The sequence below is a fragment of the Leptosomus discolor genome, chromosome 4 (assembly GCF_034619465.1).
Source record: "Leptosomus discolor isolate bLepDis1 chromosome 4, bLepDis1.hap2, whole genome shotgun sequence".
NCBI classification, from domain to species: domain Eukaryota; kingdom Metazoa; phylum Chordata; class Aves; order Leptosomiformes; family Leptosomidae; genus Leptosomus; species Leptosomus discolor.
Genome location: NC_141394.1, coordinates 11,652,319 through 11,678,115, shown reverse-complemented (window position 1 = coordinate 11,678,115; position 25,797 = coordinate 11,652,319). Strand labels below are relative to the sequence as shown.

General features: G+C 41.0%; 1 protein-coding gene across 1 annotated transcript in view; it reads left to right on the top strand.

Annotated features, from left to right (window-relative positions):
• ANKRD17 (ankyrin repeat domain 17) overlaps positions 1-25,797 on the top strand; it is an 89,704-nt gene that overhangs the window by 43,217 nt on the left and 20,690 nt on the right. The window contains exons 4-18 of the mRNA XM_086464420.1: positions 965-1,112; positions 1,406-1,553; positions 2,644-2,877; positions 3,796-3,890; positions 9,026-9,263; positions 9,818-10,009; positions 10,395-10,504; positions 11,315-11,402; positions 12,334-12,461; positions 12,920-13,063; positions 13,640-13,742; positions 15,290-16,045; positions 23,340-23,488; positions 25,204-25,315; positions 25,490-25,635. Coding sequence (XP_086320546.1) covers positions 965-1,112; positions 1,406-1,553; positions 2,644-2,877; positions 3,796-3,890; positions 9,026-9,263; positions 9,818-10,009; positions 10,395-10,504; positions 11,315-11,402; positions 12,334-12,461; positions 12,920-13,063; positions 13,640-13,742; positions 15,290-16,045; positions 23,340-23,488; positions 25,204-25,315; positions 25,490-25,635 — 2,791 coding nt within the window. The remainder of the gene's footprint in view (positions 1-964; positions 1,113-1,405; positions 1,554-2,643; positions 2,878-3,795; positions 3,891-9,025; positions 9,264-9,817; positions 10,010-10,394; positions 10,505-11,314; positions 11,403-12,333; positions 12,462-12,919; positions 13,064-13,639; positions 13,743-15,289; positions 16,046-23,339; positions 23,489-25,203; positions 25,316-25,489; positions 25,636-25,797) is intronic.

Sequence of the window (25,797 nt, the reverse complement as noted above, 5' to 3'; positions counted from 1 at the left end):
ACAAATACTCTGACTTTAGGGCTTACCAAACCAGGAGAACTCTGTACTTTTTTGCTTGGTGAAGTTCACAACTGAAACATTGTGTAGCGTTACAAAATTCTGGGGGTTTCAGTGCAGGACAGAGGGGAAGTGGTTAAGTTTGTTACAGGTGAAGAGTGATGCAGGTGGTTTGGTCTAGTTTAATTAACGGTTACAGTACTGAGCAAAAGAATTTTTTTAAGATGGACAGGAGATTCAGCTGTCTTCTGGTCCTGGGGTAAAAGAGAATATGAATATAGCTCTTGAGTAGTGGTTGCTGATTTGGAAAGGAATGCTCCTGGTGGTGTGCTTACCGTGACTTAATCAGTTCTCCTTTTCTTTGATTCTTGCTTCAGAAAATGAATGGGACACAACCTGTGTTGTCAAACTGGAACTACAAAGCAGGAATAGGCTGAGACTGTATATTATGTCCTAATTAGTAATATAAACCAACAGTGGATTGCAGTGCTATAGGACTAGCCTTTCAAAAAGGAAAGTCATGCCTCGCTTCTCAAATTCTGAAATGATTACCAAAAAAGGTTTTGTACTTCGTAGGACATAACACTGTGCTGCATGTACAGTGCTGACACGGTAAATCAGGTCCACAGTCACGTCTTCTCGCAACATGTTTTCTGCTTCAGTTGTACATAAGGGGGAGTTTGGCAGCCTAAATGGTCGTCCTGCAGGTATTTCTCTTGCAGACTTCTGTTAAAAATTAGTAACAGGAATGGCTGAGTATGCATGTCACTCAATTTTGGGAAAAGTTATGTGGAAGACCTCAAGTGTAAAAACGGCACCTCTTTAATTAGCAGTTAGCACTCATTTAGATGGTCTTTACTTCTTTGTTGACTGCATCCTCATGGCAAGTTGGGTTTTTACTCTGCATATAGAGCAAGCATTTCAAGCATAGTCCATTTTCACTTCTAAATGATTTCTATCTTATTAGCCGCAGCTTGGCAGAGGCTTGTTCAGAAGGAGATGTAAATGCTGTGCGGAAGTTGCTAATTGAAGGACGAAGTGTGAACGAGCACACAGAAGAAGGGGAAAGCCTCCTTTGTTTAGCCTGCTCAGCAGGATATTATGAGCTTGCGCAGGTTAGTTTCCTAGTTGGTTTTAGCATGTGTGTATTGTACAAGAATGAGAGTTGAATTAATGTATTCCAGTCTTATGCACCTGGAAGGCGGTGTGAAGGTAGAGGAAAATGTCAGTTAACTGGCAAATGAAGACTTTTATGTAAACTGAAGATTGCTAACGCAGTCTTTCTGCTTACTGAGTGCTTCTAACACAAAACTGTGTGTTGAAGGTGGGGGTTTTGTGTAGTGTTCCAACCATCTTGACATGCTGGTTTGTCACTTGCCGGTGTTGTTGATCACCCTTCTGTTCACAGGTTCTTCTGGCAATGCATGCTAATGTAGAGGACCGTGGTATTAAAGGAGACATAACACCTTTAATGGCCGCTGCTAACGGCGGACATGTCAAAATCGTCAAGTTGCTGCTAGCTCATGGTGCTGATGTGAACGCGCAGTCCTCAACAGGTAAATAAGTGTGTTAGAGCTTGTCGAAAACAACTGAAAAGCTGGGATTTGCAGTGTGTGGGAAAGTGTGTGGAAATTGGAGAGCAATGGCTCTCGGCCAAGCAATGCAGAATGCTTCCTTCTGGTTTTACTATTTAGCTTCTGCCTTTTTTTTTAAATGATGCTATGAAATATTAGTTGGTTGTGGACATACAAAGGTGGGTAAGGTCAATCAGTAACTGGAAAGTATTTGCATATGTAGGATTTGTTGCCATGTAGTATTTTAAGCACAGTTGGTGAAGTTTGTGTGTACATCGAAAATTACTTGGTGTCAGGTGTAGGAAACAAAGGGAAAATAGTAAACATAAGAAGATGCCCCCCCACCCCCCATGGCAGTTTGGCAGGCGTTTGTGTTGAAGTGACCAAATTGGGAAATTGTCTTAGTTTGTGCGGCCTTGAAGTGGAGAGTTTGTGCGCGGTCAGCAGTTATTGCCAAAATGAACTGCTGCCCCAGAGTGATGAGGAAAGTTGGGATACCAGAAGACACCTTATTATTTTTTTTTTTCAGTGAAGTAGTTCTGAGTAGGAATACAGCTGCTTTTTCAAAGAATCTTTCATAAAGGCAGATTATTTGACTGTTCTGTTCAGATACATGTTTTTGTAGTTTTTCCATGGAGGTTATTTTCATCTCCTTGTAGAGACTATGGACATTTTTGAGCTAGCCCTTTGGAGGTGTTTAAGCCTTAACTTAGAAGCAGCAGTTAGTTCATTCTGCTCCCTGTTTGGAGCTTTACTTGTTGCAGCATAGAATGTCCCTGCTGATTATTAACAGGAAAAGGGATGGGGTTTTGTGGTGGAAGCTGGGGTTTGCCAGGAAGAGAAGTCACCAGGCACATGGAGATCTTCAGTCTGTCAGCGCTGAGCTACTTTGTGCAGTTACTTGCAGTTCTTCCCCTCCTTGTAGTTCCTGGTCTGTAGCATGAAAAAAATCCAGTTCCATAAGGTAGCCAGGTAAAAGGGATGTAATGGAGCATAAGTGGAAGTTCCCGGTGTAGAAACGTTGTCAAATCCTGTTTTCAAACTTTTTTTTTTTTTTTCTGTCTGGCTTTAGGCAATACAGCCCTTACATATGCCTGTGCTGGAGGCTATGTTGATGTTGTGAAAGTACTTCTGGAATCTGGCGCTAGCATTGAGGACCATAATGAGAACGGTCACACTCCTCTGATGGAAGCAGGAAGTGCCGGCCATGTGGAAGTAGCCAGAGTGCTGTTGGAAAATGGAGCAGGCATAAATACGCATTCCAATGAATTCAAGGAGAGTGCACTTACGCTGGCTTGCTACAAAGGTACGGTGCCAAATACCGTACTTGCTACAGAGGTGTAATGAGCGTGGAAAAGTGTGACAGGTGTGGGAAGTCTTTTCAAACGTGTATTTATTCAGCCTTGCTGTCTAGGACAAAATTAATTTAAAGGCTAGGAATGGACACTTTCTACCGCTTTTGTCCTGGCTGGGATACCACATATGTCTGTGCCATATGTGAAATTACAATCACTATGGAGCGTGTGAGTATCAAGATATAAAACTTGTATCTGGGCCTTTATGATGCTTCAGAAGAGTTTTCTGTTCTCTACTAAATGAGTTATGAGGTGAGGAAATAACACACTTTATCATAGCGTAAGTGTGATGCACTTTCTGTGATGGGATTGTTTTACAAGATGCATCTGCCTAGGTTTAGAAGTTACTTAAGTTTAAAGGACTTAGCACTTGGAAAGCATGCGAGATCTAGGGCCTTGCCTTTCAGGTATCAGTGTTTTCAAAAAGCTGTTAGGTGTTCTTACAAAAACGGTAGCCCTAAATCCTTAATGTCAACCAAGTAGAAGGGAAACCTTGACCCCCTCCAACAAAAAAGCAGCGTTCTGTATGTGAAAAAAGTCCCAGGTATCTTTGCACAAAATAAACTCTGGTAAAGCTTCTGAAGTGTGCGCTGCTCAGCTCTAACATCACCTTAAAGAACACGTGTAGTGCAGACATGACTTCAGAAACTAAGTGGATTGGATTGTACTGATAGTAACTGTGCTGCTAAGCTTCTGTGCGCATTGAGTGCATAGATACGAACCTGCCTGTCGAGAGTGTTTCATGGGATTTTTTTAATGTTGTAACATGGCCTTGTGTTACCTTCATTACATGTGTTAAACTCTTTCTATGACTTGTGAAATGCGCTTTCTCAGGTAGTTTTTATCTGTTAAATATTTCCTCCATACAGGCCATCTAGAAATGGTGAGATTCCTGCTGGAAGCTGGTGCAGACCAGGAACACAAGACAGATGAAATGCATACTGCTCTCATGGAGGCTTGCATGGTAAGAGATGTGTGGCTTCAGCAGCGAGTCATACGTACTCTCTCCTCACTTCCTGAAGATGAGCAAAGTGATTCCTTTTGGCGTCCTTCTGGTACAGAATCTAACCATGTGGTGTTTCTGTTCTCCTGTGTACTTGATGGCCCTTTCAGAGAAGGAAGTGTGTATGTGTTGGGGAGGAGGTGGTGGTGGTGGGGAATACTTGGTTGAAATATAGTACTGCCTAAACCAGCAAAATTGAACTCAGCCCTCTTGTGGCTGACAAAGTAGTTGAAGTCTTAAGAGACATCAGCTAAAGCTTGCATCATGTAAGCATTAGCAGGAGAGCTCTGTTAACCCATCCTTTGAATAAGTAGGTTTCTGTATGTCCAGCTGCGCTTACTTTTTTTTCTGAAGTGGCAGAAGCCAGTGAGTAAGGCTGTGCTTATTGTCCCAAAGCAGCTTCTGTAGGCTGTGTCTCTCGTTGTGTTGTTTTATGTCACTTGCTCTTTGATTTTTGCCCTTCTGATAATCTTGGAGGCGTGGTTTGAAACAGGTAATGTTGTGACCTCAATTCAGAGAAATTAATAACCTCAGGAGATAGCCAAAAGTAAATAATAGTAATTTATTTGAACGGAACTTTTTTTTTTACTTTGTGTAATTTTGCAGGCTTCTGGGCGAGCCACTTTCAGTTTACAATGGGAAAATCCTTTATATGGGAATCTCCAAATTCAGTAACTCTGAGTGGAAGCTTCTCAGTTGAAATGCTGTTAACAATTCTAATGTGTGCTAAACATAGGCAGTGAATATGGTCATAACCTGACTACTGGAGGCATTTAACTTACTTGTGTCGTGTTTAAGGAGTTCGTAAGTTAAGTTCTCTTTCAGTGTGGGTAGTTGCGTTTAGGTGTGTGTGTGCCGGTTGTTTTCAGTATGGCTCACGTAGCCACGTGCTGCTTGAAAACGCAGGATCAGAAGCTGTTTGGGAAGCAACTGGAAAATGGAAGGGGAAGTTGTTAACCTCTTACTAATAAGAGTGCTTTCATATTGCTGCTTGGCCCATCTGAGGCACTTGTGAAATAATGCTGTGGAATAGATAACCTTTAGGAAGACTCTGAGAACAACTCTGATTATTTTTTTTTTTGTATAATATTTTTTTGCCATAGAGCACAAATCTATGTGAAGCTTTCCCTTGAAAGGGTTATCTGTGTGTGCATTTTAATGCTGGAATGGCACAATTGGTGCCGGACTTAGGATTCTCCCAGACTTTGTAGTGAAGGAAACTTGCTAAATCAGTGTCTTTACGTAGTTTTTTCTGTTTGAAGTACTTAGTCTTTAACAGCTATGTAAGTCTTATATCTGCATCTTCCTTAAAGCACATACCCTATTTGAAATTTTTCTTACGTGTTACCTGAGGGAATTTGTTTCAGTTGCTTTGGCCTTTTCCTTTGGAGATCTCTTTTGATGATGGAGTAAATGTGTCCATTTATTCCTTTATTTCTTCCCCAGGAGTTGGTTAGACTCTGGTACCCTCTCTGAGTGCATCTGCCACTGTGAGCTTATTGACCCTGCAGCATACCCAGGGCTGGCAGGGCTAAGCTAGCAGGGTGGGAAATGCAGCAGGTGTTGGTTTGTTTATCTAGAACTGAGAAAATTTTGAAACTTTTCCTGCTGGAGAAATGGAAATGAACCAAAATGGAGCAGAATTAGGTTCCATTTTCAGACATTCCCCCTCCCCCCTCAAGTTTTCTTTGGAACCCTGAATTGCAGTAAGCTGTTGTGCAGTGCATACTGCAGAGTAGTTTCCTCTACTATTCAGGATGCATAACCGCAGCATGCCTACTAGGTCAATAGTTTATGCCTTATGCCAGCATATTCCAAACCCTGTATCTGATTATGGAACTTAAATGTAAAACTGAAAACTTGTCTCTTGGGTTTCATTTCTACCCTCCTTTCTAAATGGGTTTCTCATGGGTTGGGTTTTTCATGTCATAAGCCTTGTGTAGTGTCACATTGTGAATCTGTGGCTATAGAGTGCCACCAGCCCTTATTTAGTCTTCACTTCCTTGAAATAACTGTAGTGGTTCTAAAGTCAGACAGTTATGTCTATTCAAGGAAGTTAATGGCTTCAGATAATGGAATCATTAACAGAAACCATTACGCTTCTCAAGAAGTCGTTAGAAAGAAAGGCATGTAGATAAACAAACTTGAGCTATGTTTATCTCACTCTGAAATCTTAGTAGATTAGCCATATAAATATCATGGGCGCTGTCCTTGCAACAAGCTCCCTGGAAGGTGACGGTAAAATTATCTTGTTTGATGTTGCAGTAGCCTTCTCATCGGGATGACTTCTTGACAGATCAGAAGTTTGCAGAGAAAGCTGCTATTTCGTGGAGCCGTGGAGCCTTCTTTTCCTTGCCACCCTCTTTTTCCCCGTTTTTCCTCCACCCCCAGACTAACAAAAGTCCGTTGGACTCACAGAATTTGAGACCCGGTTTTTGTTAAGATTTACTGAACAATAGGAAAAAATGAAGTAAAATCTGTCTCCCTTATTTCTGCAGGAAACTGTTCTGAGGTAGGCATTTCCATGCTGCTGCTCAGAATTGACAGATAGCTGAGAGTCTCAGTACCTTCAGCTCTTAAGAGAGGGGGGAGCTTTCCATAGCAGTATTTAAAAAGGTTGCAGTCTGAAATAGAGCAGTGCAGGGGCTTCTCATCTGAGCATATTTTCTCTGAGGAGTGACAATTTTTTCTGCAGTAGCAGAAGAAAACTACCTTCTCTAGAGCAGTATTGAACTTGGATGTATGTTACAGAATTGTTTACATGTGGCATAGCACTTAAATGCAAGCTAGTGAGGCTGTGTAAACCTTGTCCTACAAGGCATTTGGGAAGGCTTCTGACAGAGTTTTTTTGTAGACAGCAGTTAACATTGGTTTAATGCAAATGAGTTGTTGGGCAGTGTGACTTGCCTTGCGGGAGCAAAAGGCAGGTTTGTCTAGTTCGCCTTTTCTCTTACTGAGGTAACCTCCTCTTCCACAGCAAGGGCTGAGTACTGATTGCCCGCAGTGGTTGATCTTTAAAATATACCTAGTGTGCTTGTGCAGGTTGGTCAGGTGACTTTTTGTGATGAAGTAGCAGTTCTGAGGCTTCTTCTAGCTGTTGAAGAGCTGAACAGCACCACCCCATAGCAAAGTTTGCGAAAGCACAGTTAGAATTTCCCTATGTGGTTGAACAGCAGCAGTGATTCTCAAGGCTGCTTGGCCCATATAAGAGGCTTTGAAGCATACCTTTGTGCTGCTGTTTGCCATGCTTGTCGTGAATCAGGGATGATTAGTGAGCTGTCTTGCCAGAACCTGATGGTTGAGGCACTGTCTCTGCATTTCCCTGGGGAAAGATTCTTTATGGAGTCTTGGAGTTTTTCCCTAAAATAGTATTGTCATTTCGTGTAAAAGGTGACTATGTCCTAGTTAATGTCCTAGATATTTTTCTGAGAGGAAGTAATGTTTTTGCTCCCTGGATATCAGAAGAAGGTATAAAGCACTTAAGAAAAGGAAGCGTAAAAATGTCAGATGCAGCTTCATATTTTGTCTGGAGAAGAGCTTTTTGGGGTTGTGGTTTCGGGCTTGGCGAGGCTGGCAGTGGCTGTGAATTCCTGCCTCTTATTAGTTAATCTGAGATCAAGGTGTACTTACCTTGTTCAATGACAACCTTGGGGAGCCTTGTGTTCCTGGTAAGCGGCTGTTTTTTTCTAGGCAGCCCTCCCGTGTTTCGTATGTCAGACCTTTTCTCATTATGATTACTCCAAGTTTGAATGATGGCAACTTCCTCATGGAGAAAACCAGCTTGAAGAGTTTGTACTGTTGTTGAACTGCAGTGACTGAGCCTGTTTCTGCTTTGGTCTAAACAAAAGCAGAACTGAATGGCAGTTGGATATGTCACTGTCAGGCCGCCAGTGTAAACATACAGCTGAAAACCCACTTCAAATAGTTACTGAATTTATAGCATACTGAAAACATGACGAAGATCATATGCTCAGGTATTTTCTTTGTTTCTAAAGGAAGAAAGCTAACATAGGAGCTACGTTCTGGTAAAACGAGTTTGACAGCATGATAATGGTATCTGGAAAATTGTGCCAAGATCCTGCCAAGGGAAGGCTGTCGTTTGGGCGGCTCCTGTGTGATGTATGAGGAACCCCTGGCAAATGGTCTTGGTTTTGGCTTTTCTCTTGGAGGGAGAAAGTAAATTTTGACTCTGCTGTTAAAATGAGGAGTGAAATAGTTTTGCAGGAGCCAAGAGGCAAGCAGTCTGATGGTACACCGCTTCTTATTAAGAAAGGAGGAAGGAAAATTGTTGAACGTAAAACCTGTCCCCTCTTCTGGCTTCCTCTCTTATTCTTCTCCAAAAGTGGGAATCTGTAACACACGTAATTCAAGATACTGACGGTCTGCGTGGATGTGAGGATGAACTGTGTGCCTGACATGCTTTGTTCTTATAACTACAGTACACTGTATTTAACAAATGAGCCACTGCATGTTGAATTTAGAACAAAATTCCCTCTTTGTCAAAAAGTGGGGAGCATTGGCATTGAGTGACTTGCTTGCAATAAAAAGTTTTTATTGTCTTTAGGAAGGACATCAAAACCTGTTCTTGCATCCAAAAGAAGAACTTTTTTAAACTGAAGTTCTCTTTAATACTCCTTTATTTATTAGATCGCTTGTGTTAGTAGTAAATTCCTTGGCAGAAAGGAAGAAGAAATACACTTTAGTGGTAACTTGTTTCTTAGAATTTGTGTTCCTTAGATAATTTTGTGCATACAATTCTGTGTCTACAGTCTTTAACAAAGAGGAGTACTGGATGTTAGGGGATTCTGGTGTTTTCTGTTGGAGGAGGCAAGCTTCTAAAATACCTGCTGAACTCCCTCTCATATGTTTGGGTTTTTTGTTTTGTTGTGTTGTCCTGTCCTGTTGCCACCTCCCCCCCCCCCCCCCCCCCCAAAAAAAAACTATTAAGCAAGTTCAATTATGTGTTTGGACTTCTTTACTCATTGCTTTCTGGGTCTTCTGAGGGAATTTGAGTCGGTGACTACTTAAAGCTTTGGAGAAGAGGAGCAGCTTTTCTCTTTTGATGGTCTTTTGAGCTCATTTTTTTTAATTCTTAGGATGGCCATGTGGAAGTGGCAAGATTACTTCTTGACAGTGGAGCTCAGGTGAACATGCCTGCTGACTCTTTTGAGTCTCCATTGACTTTGGCAGCTTGTGGTGGGCATGTCGAACTGGCAGCTTTGTTAATTGAACGTGGAGCCAACTTGGAAGAGGTAAATGATGAAGGATACACACCACTCATGGAAGCAGCTAGAGAAGGCCATGAAGAAATGGTGGCACTGTTACTTGGTCAAGGTAAGTATTGTGGTGCCTTCCGTGGACCATAATTCAGTAGGCTTTGGCATATGCTAGGCCGGGGGGGGAAGGCTAAGTTACGGTAACTTTTGTTTGCTTAGTCAAGAACTTCTGAGCTACAGTCCCCCTTTTTTTGAACGCTTGGTGGGGTATTTTTTTTTTTTTTAGCAAAATACCCTTTGCTCTACTCATTTATTTGGTAAGTGGTCATTCCAAATTGTTCTTCAGAACAGATTTGCGTTTTTCAGATGGACATCAAATGGTGGATGGTTAGTGTGGGTAACTTGCACTCTGCACGATGGCCTTGGCCTATCTTGAGATGGTGGTGTTGCTGAAAAGCTGTAGAGCAGCGCTTAGAGGCCCTCAGAGGGGTTTCCAGAGTAGTTAAATAAAGTTGAAATCTTTTACCTTGATACAGTGTGATTTTTCTGCAGCTTTAGAAATGAGATATGTAATAAGGTGATGCCTTGTGCATCAGGAAATGGCTTTGCTGATCCTGGTTTTGGTACGTAGTGTTTTCTGATACATGTGTGGTTTTGGTGTTTTGTTTCAAGGAGCAAATATCAATGCTCAAACAGAGGAGACGCAAGAAACCGCATTAACTCTGGCTTGCTGTGGAGGTTTTTTGGAGGTTGCCGATTTTCTTATTAAAGCAGGAGCTGACATAGAGCTTGGTTGTTCCACACCTTTGATGGAGGCTGCTCAAGAGGGTCATTTGGAGCTGGTTAAATATTTACTAGCTGCAGGTATGGAGTGATTTTTTGTTTTCAACAGTTTTGTGGAGACTTAATGTAACCTTAAGAGAAAAATATTTTTCTTCCTTGTTTGTTACATTTTCATTAGCAGCTTCTTGAAGTTGACTGCGAAGGTTTGTGGAACCTGAAGTAATTTTCTAGTCGAACCCTAATTTAGCTTTTGAAGATTATATTGATGTAAATTCGCTTGAAACTGACTTCTAGTTTATTTTTTTTTATTCCTCGAGAGTATGATTAAGTTGTCAGTTCCATGGATGCTGGATTTGAAGGGGGGGGTTAAAAATTTTCTATCTGGGCTAGCAAGGATTATGAAAAGACTTGCGTATTTTCTGTATTGAACTTCATAAAACTTACGCACTTGTTACTGCTGCTTCAGGGGCTAATGTGCATGCAACAACAGCAACAGGTGACACAGCACTGACATATGCCTGTGAAAATGGCCATACTGATGTAGCAGATGTCTTACTTCAGGCAGGTGCAGATCTGGTAAGTCATTACCTTCTTAAAAAACCTGTAATCAGGAAATAAAACTATAAACAGCTATTTATTTATTTAGTTTTGGTCCTGTGCACACTGCTGAGAACTGAGTTTGCTGTGAATTGTTATAGTTGTATTCAAATTATCTTTTAACCTTTTTCTTTTAACTAAGTGAGAATTAGTGACTCTTCTTTGGTCTGTTTTAGGCTGTTTAAGTACCTGAAAATGCTTAGTTCAGTTACACTACTTGAACGATTGATGTCTGAAGCATTTCCAAGCCATTCAAGTTTGCTTGAAATAGGGGGGATGTCATTCTGTTGTCATGTGTGGTCCTGTGCATGGTATTCAGCTTTGAATTGTTGAGCTGATTATGGGTTAGTACTTGTACCTGCAAATTTGTTCTATTTCTTATGCAGCAAACAGTTGATAGTTCTGTTCTGATGTGATCTTTTTGGTGTGCCGTAATTAAGATGATGGAGGTAAATTGATGTTTACATTTCAGTAGGCTTGTACACCAGTACGTTATCAAAAAGCGAATTTAAGCATGACAGAACACACTTTGTTTAACTAAAACCCTCACCATGTGCGTGAATGTCCAAGATTCTGACCTGTATGAAGGTAGGTAGATAGTTTCAGCAGTCTGCAAGATACATCCAGTTCAAATGTGAGGTAAATTTTTATGTCTGTAGTTTGTGAAACGCTAAAATCTATCTTCTATGTCCAGTGTCTTTTCAGTCAAAAAAACGAAAGGCTGAATTGTGTCCTTTCACATGTGCGACTTCTGAATTTTGATTTTAATCCTTTTTTTACCTGCTGTAGGAGCATGAATCAGAAGGTGGAAGAACTCCTCTCATGAAAGCTGCAAGGGCAGGTCATGTTTGCACTGTTCAGTTCTTGATTAGTAAAGGTAAGAGTGTGAAAAAGTTTTGGTTTTCCCACTTAGAAATACTGAAGTTAAGAACGTGTCAGTGCTAGCGTAACTTCCTTGGATTTGTTTCAAATATTTTAACTCAAGTAGCTCATTCATCCTCAAACTAGACATGTAATGATCACCTCTGGTTTCTGGTGAGATTAGTGGGGACTGCATCTGCTTGTAAAAATAATCCCTAGGAAAAGCAGCAGCAGTAGTAGTGGTTACTGGGTGTCTGCATGCTCCTGATGCAGCTTTTGAGCACTGTCTTTTGAGAAGTTGAACTTCAGGTGCTGGTTTGTTTCACAGTTTTGACAATAAGTTGCTTATGTTGTCAGAACTATCAGCACCAACCTTACATCACTGTTGAATGCATAGAGTTGATACAGAGCTTGGAATTGCTGTTTTCTCTCTTGAGCTGATACTGAGGGATTTTCCTGTACCTTCGTTTTATGGAGCAGGACTAGTCTAAAGCTTTCAGAGTGCTGTAATTTTCCCTCTGTAGATGGTAGAGGAAAGAAGCAGAGCTCTAATTAATTAATCTGCTTGTTGGTGCTAACATGCATGGATCCATGCACTGGATATTGGCATTTGTGGGGTTTGTTTGTTTTTAAAGAGGCATAGCTTTGGCACAATTTCTGGCAAATTTAAAAGCTATAGGTTCACCTGCTTTGTCCTGTTCTGTTCTTAGGACGTAGCCATTTGAACAGTGAGTTTGGAGTGCTAGGCCTGGTAGCATTGCTTTCTGTTTTGTCATGTGTTAAATGGTCTTCCGATGATATATAATTGGTAATAATTGGCCATTGGATTTAATTTATCAGTTGTAAGACTTCATATTGAAGAAAAAAGTTAACTTCCTGTCACTTTCGGTGGAGGAGAGCCGTTTGAAGTCTTTTTTTAAATAATCTTTCTCCCTGTATCTTTCAAGGAGCCAATGTGAATAGGACCACGGCTAACAACGATCATACAGTATTGTCGCTGGCCTGTGCTGGAGGTCATTTGGCAGTTGTGGAGTTACTGCTAGCTCATGGTGCTGATCCTACACACAGACTGAAGGTTTGTCACTTAACTGCCTTATTTTCCTCTCCAGTGGTCTTTTATTAATCTTAAAACTAACAATTTCCAAGCAAATTTGCTCCTTTTGTGTTCTCTGCCACTGGTCCAACAAGTCATGATTTAAATAGAAGGAAGATGCAAGAGCTGGTACTTCCACAAGCAGGCATTATGCCCATGAACGTATTTATGGAAGTTGGAGTTAGGAGGAGTGCAGGTCTGTTGATTGCTGTGAATGTAAAGGTTGCACTAAGATTGTAAGGAAGGAAAAATAAAAAGTTTTGGGTGGTTTTTTTTTTTTTGAAATATGGAGCCTTAAGTTTAGATGTGGATTTAATGCAAATGGAATGAATATTTATTAGAGCAGTCTTCATAGATATGGTGTTGTGTGGCCCAAAATGCTTTGTGTTGTCATGTTTTGATGATGCTCTTTTCTAATACTGTGATCTTTGCCTCTTTAGGATGGATCAACTATGTTAATAGAGGCAGCAAAAGGTGGTCATACCAGCGTGGTCTGTTACCTTCTAGATTACCCAAACAACTTGCTTTCTGCTCCTCCGCCTGATGCTACTCAGCTGACCCCACCATCCCACGATTTAAATAGGGTAAGACTTAAAGGCTGGTTATCAGTGGATTTGTGGGGCTTGTTTTGCGTTTCTCTTGCAGCTTACTCAAGTTTAAAGATGAGTGTCATATCATTTCATGAACTACTGAACTGTAGGTGAACATGCTAAAAGTTACTTCGAGCTGTTGTGAAAATGGTGATGACTGAGAATCACCGTGTAGTGCTTTCATCGTTGTTGCTCTATAAATATCATTGGAAAAAAATGATGGGGGGGAAAAAAAAAACCCCAGGAAGTGAAAAGGTCTGTTTTAATGAGGCTGCTCTTCAGAATTAAATTTGTAGCCCGTTGTGGCTTGTATTTGCTTTACCACAGTATAGCACTGTACCGTGCCGAGATGAGTATTGTTTGGCAAGTAATTTCTTAGTTTAAAAATGCAAAGTATATAGAAGTCAGATGATCTCAGATTAACTGCTGAACTCAGCATTCAGAAAAGCGTATTCAATGTTGCTAGTCACCATTAAAGTCTGCTTTGCTAACAGGTTTTGTTTACCTTCTATTGAATTATAACTAGATTAGAGTATGAGAAAAGTAATCTGTTAGTATCCAACATTTTAGGCTCCTCGTGTACCAGTGCAGGCGCTGCCCATGGTCGTCCCACCCCAGGAGCCTGACAAACCCCCTGCTAATGTCGCCACAACCCTTCCCATCAGAAATAAAGGTCAGTCTTAGTTCTGGAGCTTATTTTCTAAATATCCTTCCTAGGTAGAAGATAGAGGGTTGCGCTTCTAGCAGAGTAGTTCCTCTGAAGAGTGTTTATGGATTCAGTCAAGGAAACTGCAATTTTAATTTACTTTTTTTTTAAGGATTTGCTTATCGGCCAAATATGAAGTATCAGTCATCTAACCCTGTAATCATAAAGCGTCAAGAAATCTGCCTAAGTAAATATGTTAAAATACATATTAGTCTGACATACTGGACTAATGCAAAATGTCACCCAGAAGCCTATATAAAATTGATAATGGAAGTTGTGAAAACATTGTTAATCTCCATATTGTAGTTGATTTGACAACTTGCGTTTTCTGAGGATAGTAGTCTCGGAGTGGGTTTGACTAATTTGATTGAAGGCGGAATTTCTTGTGCTATAAAATACTTAGTCTGATGTGGCTCAGGTCCTCCTAGGGCTAAATTTGCATCTATTTTGATACTGCCATTTTGACACTTAACGCTTTCTGTACTTAAGAATTCTCTTCCAAAACAATTTTTATCAAGGAACAGCGATAGTGCAAATACAGGCGTGCATGTCATAAAATTAATGCTGTGTGTACACTTGTATTGTTCTGGAAATACAGCAAGGATGACTGGAAGAAACTGGGCACCTCCACTGACTCAAATCCTGAGTTTTGATTTGCCTTTCGCCCTTCAAAATTAACTGATTGTTCCTTCTCCAACCGTATGGCAGACCATGTCAGCTGTGTTGCTGTGGACTTCTTCATAAAAGATGAATTGGATTAGTCCATCACTCGTTCTTGCAGGAAGGCTGAAATATTTGCCTTGCCTGGGCAGAGAGCTGAGTTTTGACACAGGCAAAATCATGTCTGCTATGGATAAAATGTAGTGGCTAAACATACCCTGTTAGGTCATGTTAAATCTAAATGACTATTCTGGGTTCTAGCGCTGTTTGTCAACCGAGCAAAGCTGGATACCTGTAGTGAAAGGATTCAGTAGTCCTAGGAAGTGTAGTGCTTCCTAAACTGTGCCGAGCTACTTGCAAAACTGGTGGCCTAGAGCAAGTCACCTGCCCCTCGAGATGTTTTTGCATCGCTTTTGCCGTGCTGTCAGGGCTGTAACCATATGTTTATGTCTTAACACGATACCAGGCGCAAAACGTCAAGTAAGGAGACAGCATATTCTTTCTTTTTGTTTCCATTTATCCTGTAGCACCACTTGGTAACAGCGGCTCTTGAGACAATTGCTTCATTTGGCGAAAGTGTAACAATTGTTGGAGTAAATATGTCAACGTAGTGCAGGGTTATTTGGAATGTATGCGCAGTAATCTGTACTGTTAAATTGCAATCTGACTGCTGTATTAAAATTGATAGTGAAAGGTACGCTTTTCTTTGAGGGCCTTACAGGACACGCTGACCTTCTGTGGGTGCTGTGTCTTGGTGCATAACCGGCCATTTAGCATCCCAGCAGTAGCTCTATAATGAGGATGCCATTCATATGCACTTCCATTGGTTCTGAGGGGGTTTCTTTTTCACACAGCTGCTTCTAAACAAAAGTCCAGCAGTCATTTGCCAGCAAACAACCAGGATGTACAGGGTTACATCACCAATCAGTCTCCAGAGAGCATTGTAGAAGAGGCTCAGGGCAAGTTGACAGAGCTGGAGCAGAGGATAAAAGAAGCCATAGAGAAGAACGCTCAGCTGCAGTCCCTGGAATTGGCACACGCTGACCAGCTCACCAAAGAGAAGATTGAGGAGCTGAACAAAACGAGAGAGGAACAAATTCAGAAGAAACAAAAGATTTTGGAGGAACTGCAGAAAGTGGAGCGAGAGTTACAGCTGAAAACTCAGCAGCAGCTAAAAAAGCAATATCTAGAGGTAAAAGCGCAAAGAATTCAGCTCCAGCAGCAGCAGCAGCAACAGTCTTGCCAGCATCTGGGACTACTGACTCCTGTTGGGGTAGGAGAACAACTCTCAGAGGGAGACTATGCACGATTACAGCAAGTGGACCCCATCTTGCTTAAAGATGATCCTCAGCAAGCTGCTGCGCAGACGGGTTTTGCACCAATTCAGCCTCTGGCGATGCCACAAGCTTTGCCTCTGGCAGCAGGTTCCTTACCTCCAGGGTCCATCGCAAATCTTACAGAACTGCAAGGTGTTATAGTTGGACAGCCAGTATTGGGCCAAGCACAACTAGCAGGGCTGGGGCAAGGAATACTGACAGAAACACAGCAAGGGTTAATGGTAGCCAGCCCTGCTCAGACGCTCAATGACACGCTGGATGACATCATGGCAGGTGGGTTTATATTGTTATGAGCAGGTATAATATTTGCTTGACCAGTTGAGGGTATGTCCACTTCTTTATGTGTGTGTGTGTATTTGTGTATTCCTGCTAGCTCTACAGCAAGTACCGCTAGCTTACTGATCCCTGTCTTTAGGAGTTCAGAAAACTAGTTTTAACTTTTCAATTTGCAGGGTTGCTTTTCCTTTTACTGAGCTAACTGGTGCCTGCTTGTCAGGTTTGTATGTTGGAAGTGGCTTTTTTAACGCTTCATCGTTTCAGGGGGGATGTGCTAGGGCCTAACAGTTCTGGTTTGGCCTGTTCGTTACATCTTGACAGTACTGGTTAGTACTTAGGACTAGCTAACCAAGAGCTGACTTGGAGAGCTCAGAATAGGCTTTGGGCAACTATAGCACCGCATCAAGCCTATAACATGTGAGGAACCTGTAGGCTTGTCTTTTGAATGAGAGCTGCTCTGCTTGGCCTTGAATAGTCTACCTATTGGAGTCTTTGACTTCTGTTCGGAGGAAAAAAGATGATAATCTGATGACTTTCGAAAGTGTCTACTCATAAAAACGGCTGCTTTGCCAGCGATAAACAAATTCAGCCTTACCAAATTCTTCTTGATCACTTCAGAAAATTCTTTACCTAGTGACATCAGTGCTTTAAGGCCTTGAGTAGTAAAAGAGAAGAATGAAGTGGGTTTTAAATACCGTTGGATATGCGAGTTAGTGTTGCTTTCCTTTACGCCCGCTTCAGTTGTACTCTCCATGTTCAAGGAGTTGCTAAAAGACTCGTTTTTGATTAATTAGCTGAATACAGATTAACTGTTGTTATGCACTGAAAATTTGCTGAGGTGCTCTTGGTTAAGCTGATGAACTTTCATTTTAAAAAATGTTGTCTGTTTTGACAAGTCTGCTTTGTAAAGCATGTTAGTTTGGGGGGCATGTGCAGGAGGAAAGGCAGGTCTTCAGGAACACATTAGCCCAGAGGTGCAGAGCTGGTGGTACTTACGCTGTCAGAGTCAATGGAGTACTGTAAAGGTGCAGAGGGAACAGAAGATATGGTAATGGTTAAAAATACCACGTGGTGATTGTTTAAAATATTTGGAACAACACTTTTCACATTAGGCACCTAATCAGTAAGCTGATGTTCAGGCAGAGCCTCATTGAACACTGCTGAAACTTACAGGAGCTACAGAGATTCTGGTGTAGGAGTTGAAGCCTAGACATAGCAACTGGAAGCTGTCACTGGATAAAAAAAAAAAACAACTGGATGCATGAAAAAGTAGATAAAACTGTCCATCATGCATTGATAGTGAATATTTTTCTTACGTGGAGCTGCTGGGATATGTAACAATACCAGCTACTCAGTTCAAGAGATGGGATAATTACAGTTCTTGGTTACTTGCAAAGAATCTGTGTGATGCACTTCAGTTGTGTTTAAATGTAACTTAAATTTTGAGTTAGGACACTTGTTATGTGTTAAACTGCATGTAACATCTTGAGAATCTACAATTTCAGGTCATACGCCATATACCCAGATGCTCATGCATGCCTTTTAGGAAAGGTCAGGTATTTCCAATGTGCACTTGAGTCAAAAGTCTAAAACTCCTTTCTCTCAGTTTGTGACTGTTACCCCTTGTCCCATCACTACCCTCCCCAATCAAGGGTCCCTCCCCACCTTTCCTGTAGCCCCCTTTAAGCACTGGAAGGCTGCTGTAAGGTCTCCCCGGAGCCTTCTCTTCTCCAGGCTGAAAAACCCCAACTCTCTCAGCCTGTCCTTGCAGGGCAGGTGCTCCAGCCCCCTGAGCGTCTTCGTGGCCTCCTCTGGACCCACTCAAGCAGGTCCATCCCTGTCTTGTGCTGGGGGCCCCAGAGCTGGACAGGTGGGGGCTCACCAGAGCAGAGGGGGAGAATCCCGTCCCTCGACCTGCTGCTGACCATGCTGCTTGTGATGCAGCCCAGGATACAGTTGGCTTTCTGGGCTGCGAGCACACATTGCCAGGTCACGTCCTGCTTTCATCCGCCAGTCCCCCAAGACCTTCTCAGCAGGGCTACTCTCAGTCCCTTCGTCCCCCAGCAAATTGTGCTCTGGCAGGCATTTGTGGTAAGTCTGTTAAAAGCTGTACAGATGCAATTCCATCTTTGCTTTTCTGTAAAGTGGCTCATTTTAGGTTTGTTTTTTGGTTTTTGGTTTTTTTAAGTGAGAGCAGACACAGACCTGAGTATACAACTTAAGTGCCAGCTTAAATCCACACATCAACATTTAGTGTGAAAGCGAAATGGGCTCAATTTAACACAAAGCATTTAAGGAGCAGTTAAATATTGTGTCAGAGGCTTTGTGTATTGCTTTGGTAGGAACCTTCTAGACTATTCCCACGGATTTCAATCTCTGTTTCTGAGATGAACTGAGCTTAGTTCCGTCACGGAGCTGTGGCTCACAGCTCTGGTTACAAGAACAAAGCTTCACCTTGACTGTGCAAACTTTATCTAATGTTCATCTCTGTGCATAGCTGCAAATGATGAGTTTATTTTTCCCATTTTAAATACTTGTTCAAAACGAGGCCACGTGTGCAAATGCTGGTGTTTGTCAGACACGAATGTAAGACATGGGTGTTGCCCTAGAGGTTAAGTGTTGATGCTAGGTCGAGACTGGGACTTCGAAGTGGGATTCCTAGCTGTTAGAGAATCTAATTGGCATTGCCAGAGCTCTCCGCAATTTGCTTGGAAACAGTGAGAGAAGGTACTGAGTTGAGGGGTTTGGTGTTTTGTGTTTTTTAAAAGAAAGAAATAGGATAAGCGGAAAAACTAGTAAATAATCTTCCCATTTTAAATTGGGGCTCCTTTCTGATCCCACTGGAATTGATGACAAGCAAAAGGTTTGCTCTTCAGCTTCAGATGTTGGATAAGTTCTTTGCTTGCTGTGAGGCTAGTGAATACAAATAGTTTTTAGGGTTAGTTATGCATCTATTGAATGAAAACATTGCATGTGTTAAATGGTGTGTTAAGGATCTAAAAAAACCCTCCGTTTTTAATAGCAGACTTTTTTTAAGTAGTAACTATTCAAAGGATTATGTCCAATAACAGATCCTCACAAAGAACTTCAGGAATCTTGAAGCACTTGATAAAACGAATTCCTGGAAGCTACCTTGTGGGATGAGTCAATTTCAACTGTAACTATCTAAATTAATATGTAAGAAAGAATATGCATTGACTGACTGTAAGTTCTTCACAGAAGTTCAATACTGAAAAAATACTTATAGAGCACCAGCAACACAGAAAAATCAGGAAGTTCTGTCCCACTTGCAACCCATGCAGGAGCCGCGGAAAACCGAGGATGCAAGCTGTTATGCGCTGTTGTGACTGCAGTTGGTTATGTTGTTCTTGCAAATGGCTGGTAAATGCATTTAGACCTTTGTCCTTGGACTATTAAGAGACTTCACCTATTGCTAGGGAGGTGGTTTTGTGTTGGACTGAGCCTCTGACAGTGCATCTTCCAGACTATAACTAGTAATCGTCAAGCCTGTAGGTGTGTGGTTTTCAGGTTTCACCCATGGAGCTGTTAGTGCATAGATGCAATGCTGCGTGTTTGTATTTGAATTCAGAACATAACTTTGACTCTTGTAATTCAAGGCATGTTATGCATCTGAAGTGTTCTGTATTGATTTTAAGCATGTGAGACAGGAACGTAGTGTTAAATATCTTAAGATACTACAGAGAAAGTGGGGGCAGAGGAGGAGAAACTGAAGGGGAACAAGCTTGTGGAGTTAGCTTCAAACAAATTGGAAAAAGCTGAGGTATCTAATGTATTACTTCTAATGTGTGTGCTGGTTGTTTTTTAGTCCCTCATCTTGCCTTATTGCATTGTGATGTGAAACAGTTTTTATACATGTGCTGTTGACATTACAGGAGATAAGGAATAGATGCATAAGAACAGTGCTGTGCCCGCAATCAGACAACGCTAGTAAGAAACATAATGGTCAACATCAAGATGAAATGGGATTGAAAAGGTGCTTGATTCCTGTAACATCTTGCACTTACTGAAAATACAAAGTGTTGAAGGAAGTGGCAAACTTGAACAGCGCAAACAACCCCATGTCCTTTGAAAATGTCAGGCTTTCTTCTAGACTCACCTTTTGATTTAGGACGTGCAGATCAGTGAGGAAAAAAATGACTGTTGGCTCAAATGTTATGTATCTTGTGTTAGTTTTCGGGTTTTTTAGTTTGTCAGCTTGCCTGTTTTCTTTCCTTCCCTAGTACTGAGGCTGCATTTGTAAACTAAATGCTTCTCTGGATGGTGAGGCTGTCGGGCATGGGGGAGAAGGTAGCAGCTGTGAGAGTGTACTTTATTTTTTAATTTAGCCTAAGAGAAAGTTGAGTTGTCCAGAAAGAAATCAATATGAAGAGCATCTATGCTGCTAATATCAGTAAGCACAAAACTGGTTGTCTGACAACCAAAGAAACATATAAGACTTTGACTAGAGCAGTCAAATGGTGCTTGGAGTGGTATATTCTGACAGAGAAGCTTGACCTGGTTTTGTAACATGATTAAGACTGGTAGCTGGTCCTGTACCAGGGCATGTATACACTAAAATATTCTAGTAGTGGACTAGCTCTGAAGACTCTGTTGTTCCAGGCATGAAGTAATGATGTTTTAATGTTGAAGTACATACTTTTAGTTAAGTTTTGCCACTGGTCCATTAGAGTAGCTGGAGAGGCAGAGGGGAAAGAAACCTTTGGCGGTCAGCGCATTTAGGTTTGATGAAGCTAGCTGGTTATTCTTCTCACTGCTCAAGGCTATTGTGAAAACCTTTTTGACTTGTTGAAAACTTTCAGTATTTTTCTTTGGACATTGTAAAGGTTATGTTCATTGCCTTTGGCATGTTCATTACAAATTTGGACTCTGCACAGGTGATATTGAAATGAATGTAATCAAAGTCATTACCCATAAAAATTAATATCTTGTCATAGTGAAATGTGCTGTAGGATATGAACTATATTTGTGAATTATTGCTGAAGCATGCTGGAAATATGTTTAATATGAGAACTGTAAGTCAACGTGCATATTCTCCTCTACTGGCATGCATAACAACATGGATGTGTGGGTTGTACAATAAAGGTTTTCTTCCTTGTGGAAAGAGGGCTGTTGGATTTTAAACATGTCTCTTTTGCATTTGGTTGTTTTTTTTTCATTCCCCTCATTGTAATGTCATTGGTGTTAAAAAAAAAAAAAAAAAACAACAACAAAAAACCAGACTCAATCTGAATTGAGACCTTCCTAACTACCTTGGTTTCTTATTTTTTTTACCATCTAAGAACTTTAATAGTGACTCCTGTAACAGAGCAGATGCTCCCCAGCTCCATATTGGGCCTACAGCAGTAATTCTTAGTAGATGTTTAGAATACACGTACTACTGTAGCAGGGTTAACTTCTTCTCCTGTGTGGATTATTTGATGATTGTCCTTTTATATTGTCCGAGTTCAGCATATTTGGCTAGTTCCCAGTCCGTTTTACCATCTTTATCAGGTTCCTTTGGACTAGATGTGAGAGTCAAGAATCATGATTCTTTATAATTCCATTACTATTTTATGCTACTTCTAACTTCCTCTTTGAACTTACAAAAAGAAGGTAAATATGCTAGTTTTTCAAAAATACTTGTTATGGCCATACATGGTAAGAGGGGAGCAGGAGTTAAAACTGCGAACTTATTCTTCTATATGAAACCAATTTGAAGTTGTGTTTTTGGGTTTTACTCTCTAATTTACAGTCAGAACAAGGACTGAGTTTAAATGAGATGCTCCACTGAATGATATTTTGTTACGATTTTTGTGTAGTTCTCGTCTGTACAGAACTCCCTTAAGCCAACCTTGTGTCAGAATATTTTTGCTTAGCTTCCATATGTTTCTTTTAATCCATTTGACTGATTTGTCTTGTAAGATGAGAAAGTTTTCCAAAGGCACTCTTAATATAAACATCAAGGGAGTTTGAATCTTGATTTACTCTTAAATATGAGGTTTATCATATTTTTCGTAAGTTGAGGGTTCTTTGTTTCTCTGTGACATTTTTTAGCTGCTTTGCTGGGATTTAGTGTAGGAAGCCCAGAAATTAAAATAGTAACGGATGAAAAACATAGCTGCCGTGCAGAGGAGGGAGTACACAACAAATTGGGATGTTATGGTACAATTTCTGTGGCATCTGTTGAAAAACTTAACACTGCAAATTACAGGAGCTAATGACCAGTGGCTGGCAGTTAGGGACGTGGCTGATCATTAGACCCATTTGAAAAATGAACAGGACTTGGAAGGTTGGGGATTAAGGGGCATTATTTTGATGTTTCATAAGGTTTCGTGGTGGTGTGTGCTAGATGAACCCTCACATATGTGGAAACTGCATTTCTTCCATTTTGTGGTTACAGGGGCTTTTGTCCACTTGACAGCAGAAGTGTACAGTGCTTTACTTCCTCCTTTGCTGGTCACACCTGATAAAGACCTGTAGAAATGGTGGGGGAAAGTCAGGGAGAAAAACATTGAGTTCTTTTAAAGGGGGGGGCGGGGGGCGGAGGTGGAAAATGGGAGTTTTTCCACAAAGGTGTTTTTAGATTTGAGTTTGCTCTGTACTTCTAAACATTATATGTATGAAATAAATTTCAGGGAAGTATGCCGGTCGGTGCTATTTTGTGTCATGTTGATACACTGTCAAAAACTGTAAAATAGTATTATCTTTTGCTTATCCTAACAACCTTGACCAAAGTTGCTGCAAAATGGCTGTTAAGAAGCTTCTGCTCCTGGTTCCCACAAATGCTGCCATGTGAGCATCCTGACGCTAGCGCTGTTGCTTTTTTGTTATGTTTATGGGGGCTGGGGGCGATGGGAGGTGAAGGTTGGACAGACTTTTATATAAGAGTCTTTAAACCGTTTTAAGAAAAAAATCATGTAGATACCCATTGATTGGACTCAGTCTGCAGTCGTGCTTCTAAAGGTATGGAACTCCTGGTCCATATAATGGCTGACTTGTTGTACGAAAGATCTTTGTTTTTTGGAAAAAAAAAAAAAAAAATTGTGGTAGGCTTCTAGAAAACATGCCAATCTGATACTTACCTATTTCTTTGATTGAATACAGTTAACCTTTTTCATAGTTACTAAATTTAAAGTGTTAAAGGTTCAAAGATTGGGTTAAATGTGTGGAAAATAAAGTTTTTAGGGAGTTCTGTCTGTTGGTGGGAGTTCTGTCCCACTGTCCATTTATTGTCACATTAAACATTTGAAGTGTTTTTGCTTTTACTAAGTGCAATTATTCTGTTCAACAGCAGTGAGCGGAAGAGCATCTGCAATGTCAAACACTCCTACCCACAGCATTGCAACTTCTGTCTCTCAACCTCAGACGCCAACTCCGAGTCCTATCATTTCTCCTTCAGCCATGCTACCAATCTACCCTGCTATAGATATCGACGCGCAGGTAAGCCTGCAGTTGTCGCTGCAGCACAGATGCGCGAAGCTATTTTGCCTCTGCATCCTGAATAATTCAACAATAGTAAACAGCTCTGTTGTATAATGAATTGCATTCTAGACACTTGATTTGCTGCTTTTAGAAAGCCTGTACAGCTCCCTGGAGAGTTGCAACCCACTTTCCTCTGTGCTCTCACTGAACAAAAAGAAGGTCTTTGAATGACTAAACACTTTTATTTCTTATTTCTTTGTTGTCGGAGTAAGTATGAAAAACAGTCAAGTTGTTTTCTGACAGAAATTAAGATTTTTTTTTTTTTTCTGGCCTGTTATCATAAGACGAAAATAAGCCTTAAAATGTTGCACACTGTTGTGCTTGAAGTTGTTGGCCAGTGATCACCCAGCTTGACAGAAGTGTGAAAGTATTGAAAGTAGTAATTTCTGTAACTTTTTTAACAAGAGAAAATAATACAAGCTCTCATTTCCATCAAAGGAAAGGCATTTCTGTATCAAAAGTAATTTTAGAAAGTGCTACTCTATGTTGACTTGCAGTAGCTGGCCAGCAAAAGAAAGTCATGCATGTACTAACTAGCATGCGTATAAGCATAGCTCTAGATCATATGTAACATGGTTAAGATGTCAGCAGTGTGGAGAAGAGGAAAGGCATGAGATTATTGTGCAGAAAGGAACAGAAACTTCTTCAAAACCAGTCATGGCTACTTGAGCTGCTTGTGGCACGTAGCTTGGTTTCTGCTGTGACCATGCCCAGGAGCTCCTGCCATAACCCGACCGGCCTCATTGTTAGCTGGTAGACACTAGTGCAGATCAGTGTTGCAGTAAGTTGCCAGCTACCCTGGGTCATAATAGAGTAAAGTAAAACTAAGTTCTCATAGTAGCTAAGATATGTGTGTGTGGGTTCGGGGTGTTCTGTGGTTTTGGTGTTTAGTGGTGTTGAAGTGTTGTTTCAGTCAGGCCCTGTGCCGTGACTAACAGTGCCAGTAGTCCTCGAAGTCGCTCTTTTAAATAGTATGGAGGCCGTTTGTATGGGCCCTGGCAACCCTGAGAAATTAAATGCACATTTTTTCATTACAAGTGTTTCATATGCAGAATCAGTGTTGATAAGGGCTCTGTGCTGTTACTGAGAACTGTCTACCACTAGAAATGCTCACTTGGAGACAGTGCATGAGTGCTCTAAAGGGAAAACACTTAAAAGCAGAGCATAAGCTCAAAGACTCCTGTATTTTTTTGGTTGTTTTGTTCTTTTTTGATTACTGTGATTTGTGAACTCACTGTAGCTGATCTGTACTGTTCAGAGGCTTCAGTGACAGTGGTGGTGAGATGGGGGTTTTTTCCCCCTTGTGATTTGTGCGAAGGATTAAGAATTGAAGAGAGAATTCTTACCTTCATTAGACCAACTAAAGGTCACAGTCAAGCAGTGGTAAAGAAGTCTAGTTAGCAAAGCACTAGTGAGATCTCAGCTCCTGAAGAAGCTCAGTTTTTAGGATTTGTTCCCAAATCTCCCAATGAGACTTGAGAGGTAGAATCCTGTTGTGAACTTGAACAGAAAAGATAACGGTGAGGTAATCAGTAGACATGTCTTAAGCTTATAGAAGCTTTTTATTTTGTCACTGGTATGGTTGTACTTGGGCTAATATGCAGTATGATGGGGCTTGTACTTGAGAAGGGAAATACTTATCTGGTTGTGTGTATGATGTCTGTTTATTTTAGACGGAGAGTAATCATGACACAGCATTGACACTTGCTTGTGCTGGTGGCCACGAAGAACTAGTACAAACACTGCTAGAGAGAGGAGCTAATATTGAACACAGGGACAAGAAAGGTAGGTATCTCAGTATGGCAATACAGGCCCTCTCTGGTTTTCAGTGTTTCACATGAAATAAATACACGATAAGCATAGTCTTTATGTGAAGCTTGCATTTCCGGCAGTTTAACTTTATGTCACTTCAGTTTAAGCTATGAATGTGGATTCTTCAAACATCCTTTTTCATTTCAGGGTTTACTCCGCTTATTTTGGCTGCTACAGCTGGCCACGTGGGTGTGGTTGAAATCTTACTGGATAACGGAGCTGATATTGAAGCCCAGTCTGAGAGAACCAAGGACACTCCCTTGTCTTTGGCTTGTTCAGGAGGGAGACAAGAGGTGAAGTAAAACTTCAGTCTTCAAAAGCAGGATGTAGATTGTGTTTTGTGTCAGTATGCTAAAGTGAACTTACTTCACTGTTCTGTTTCAGGATGGTGTGTTTTAAAAACAATGCAGAGAACATCACATGTTTTGAGTTCCATATTGCAACGTGTGTCATAG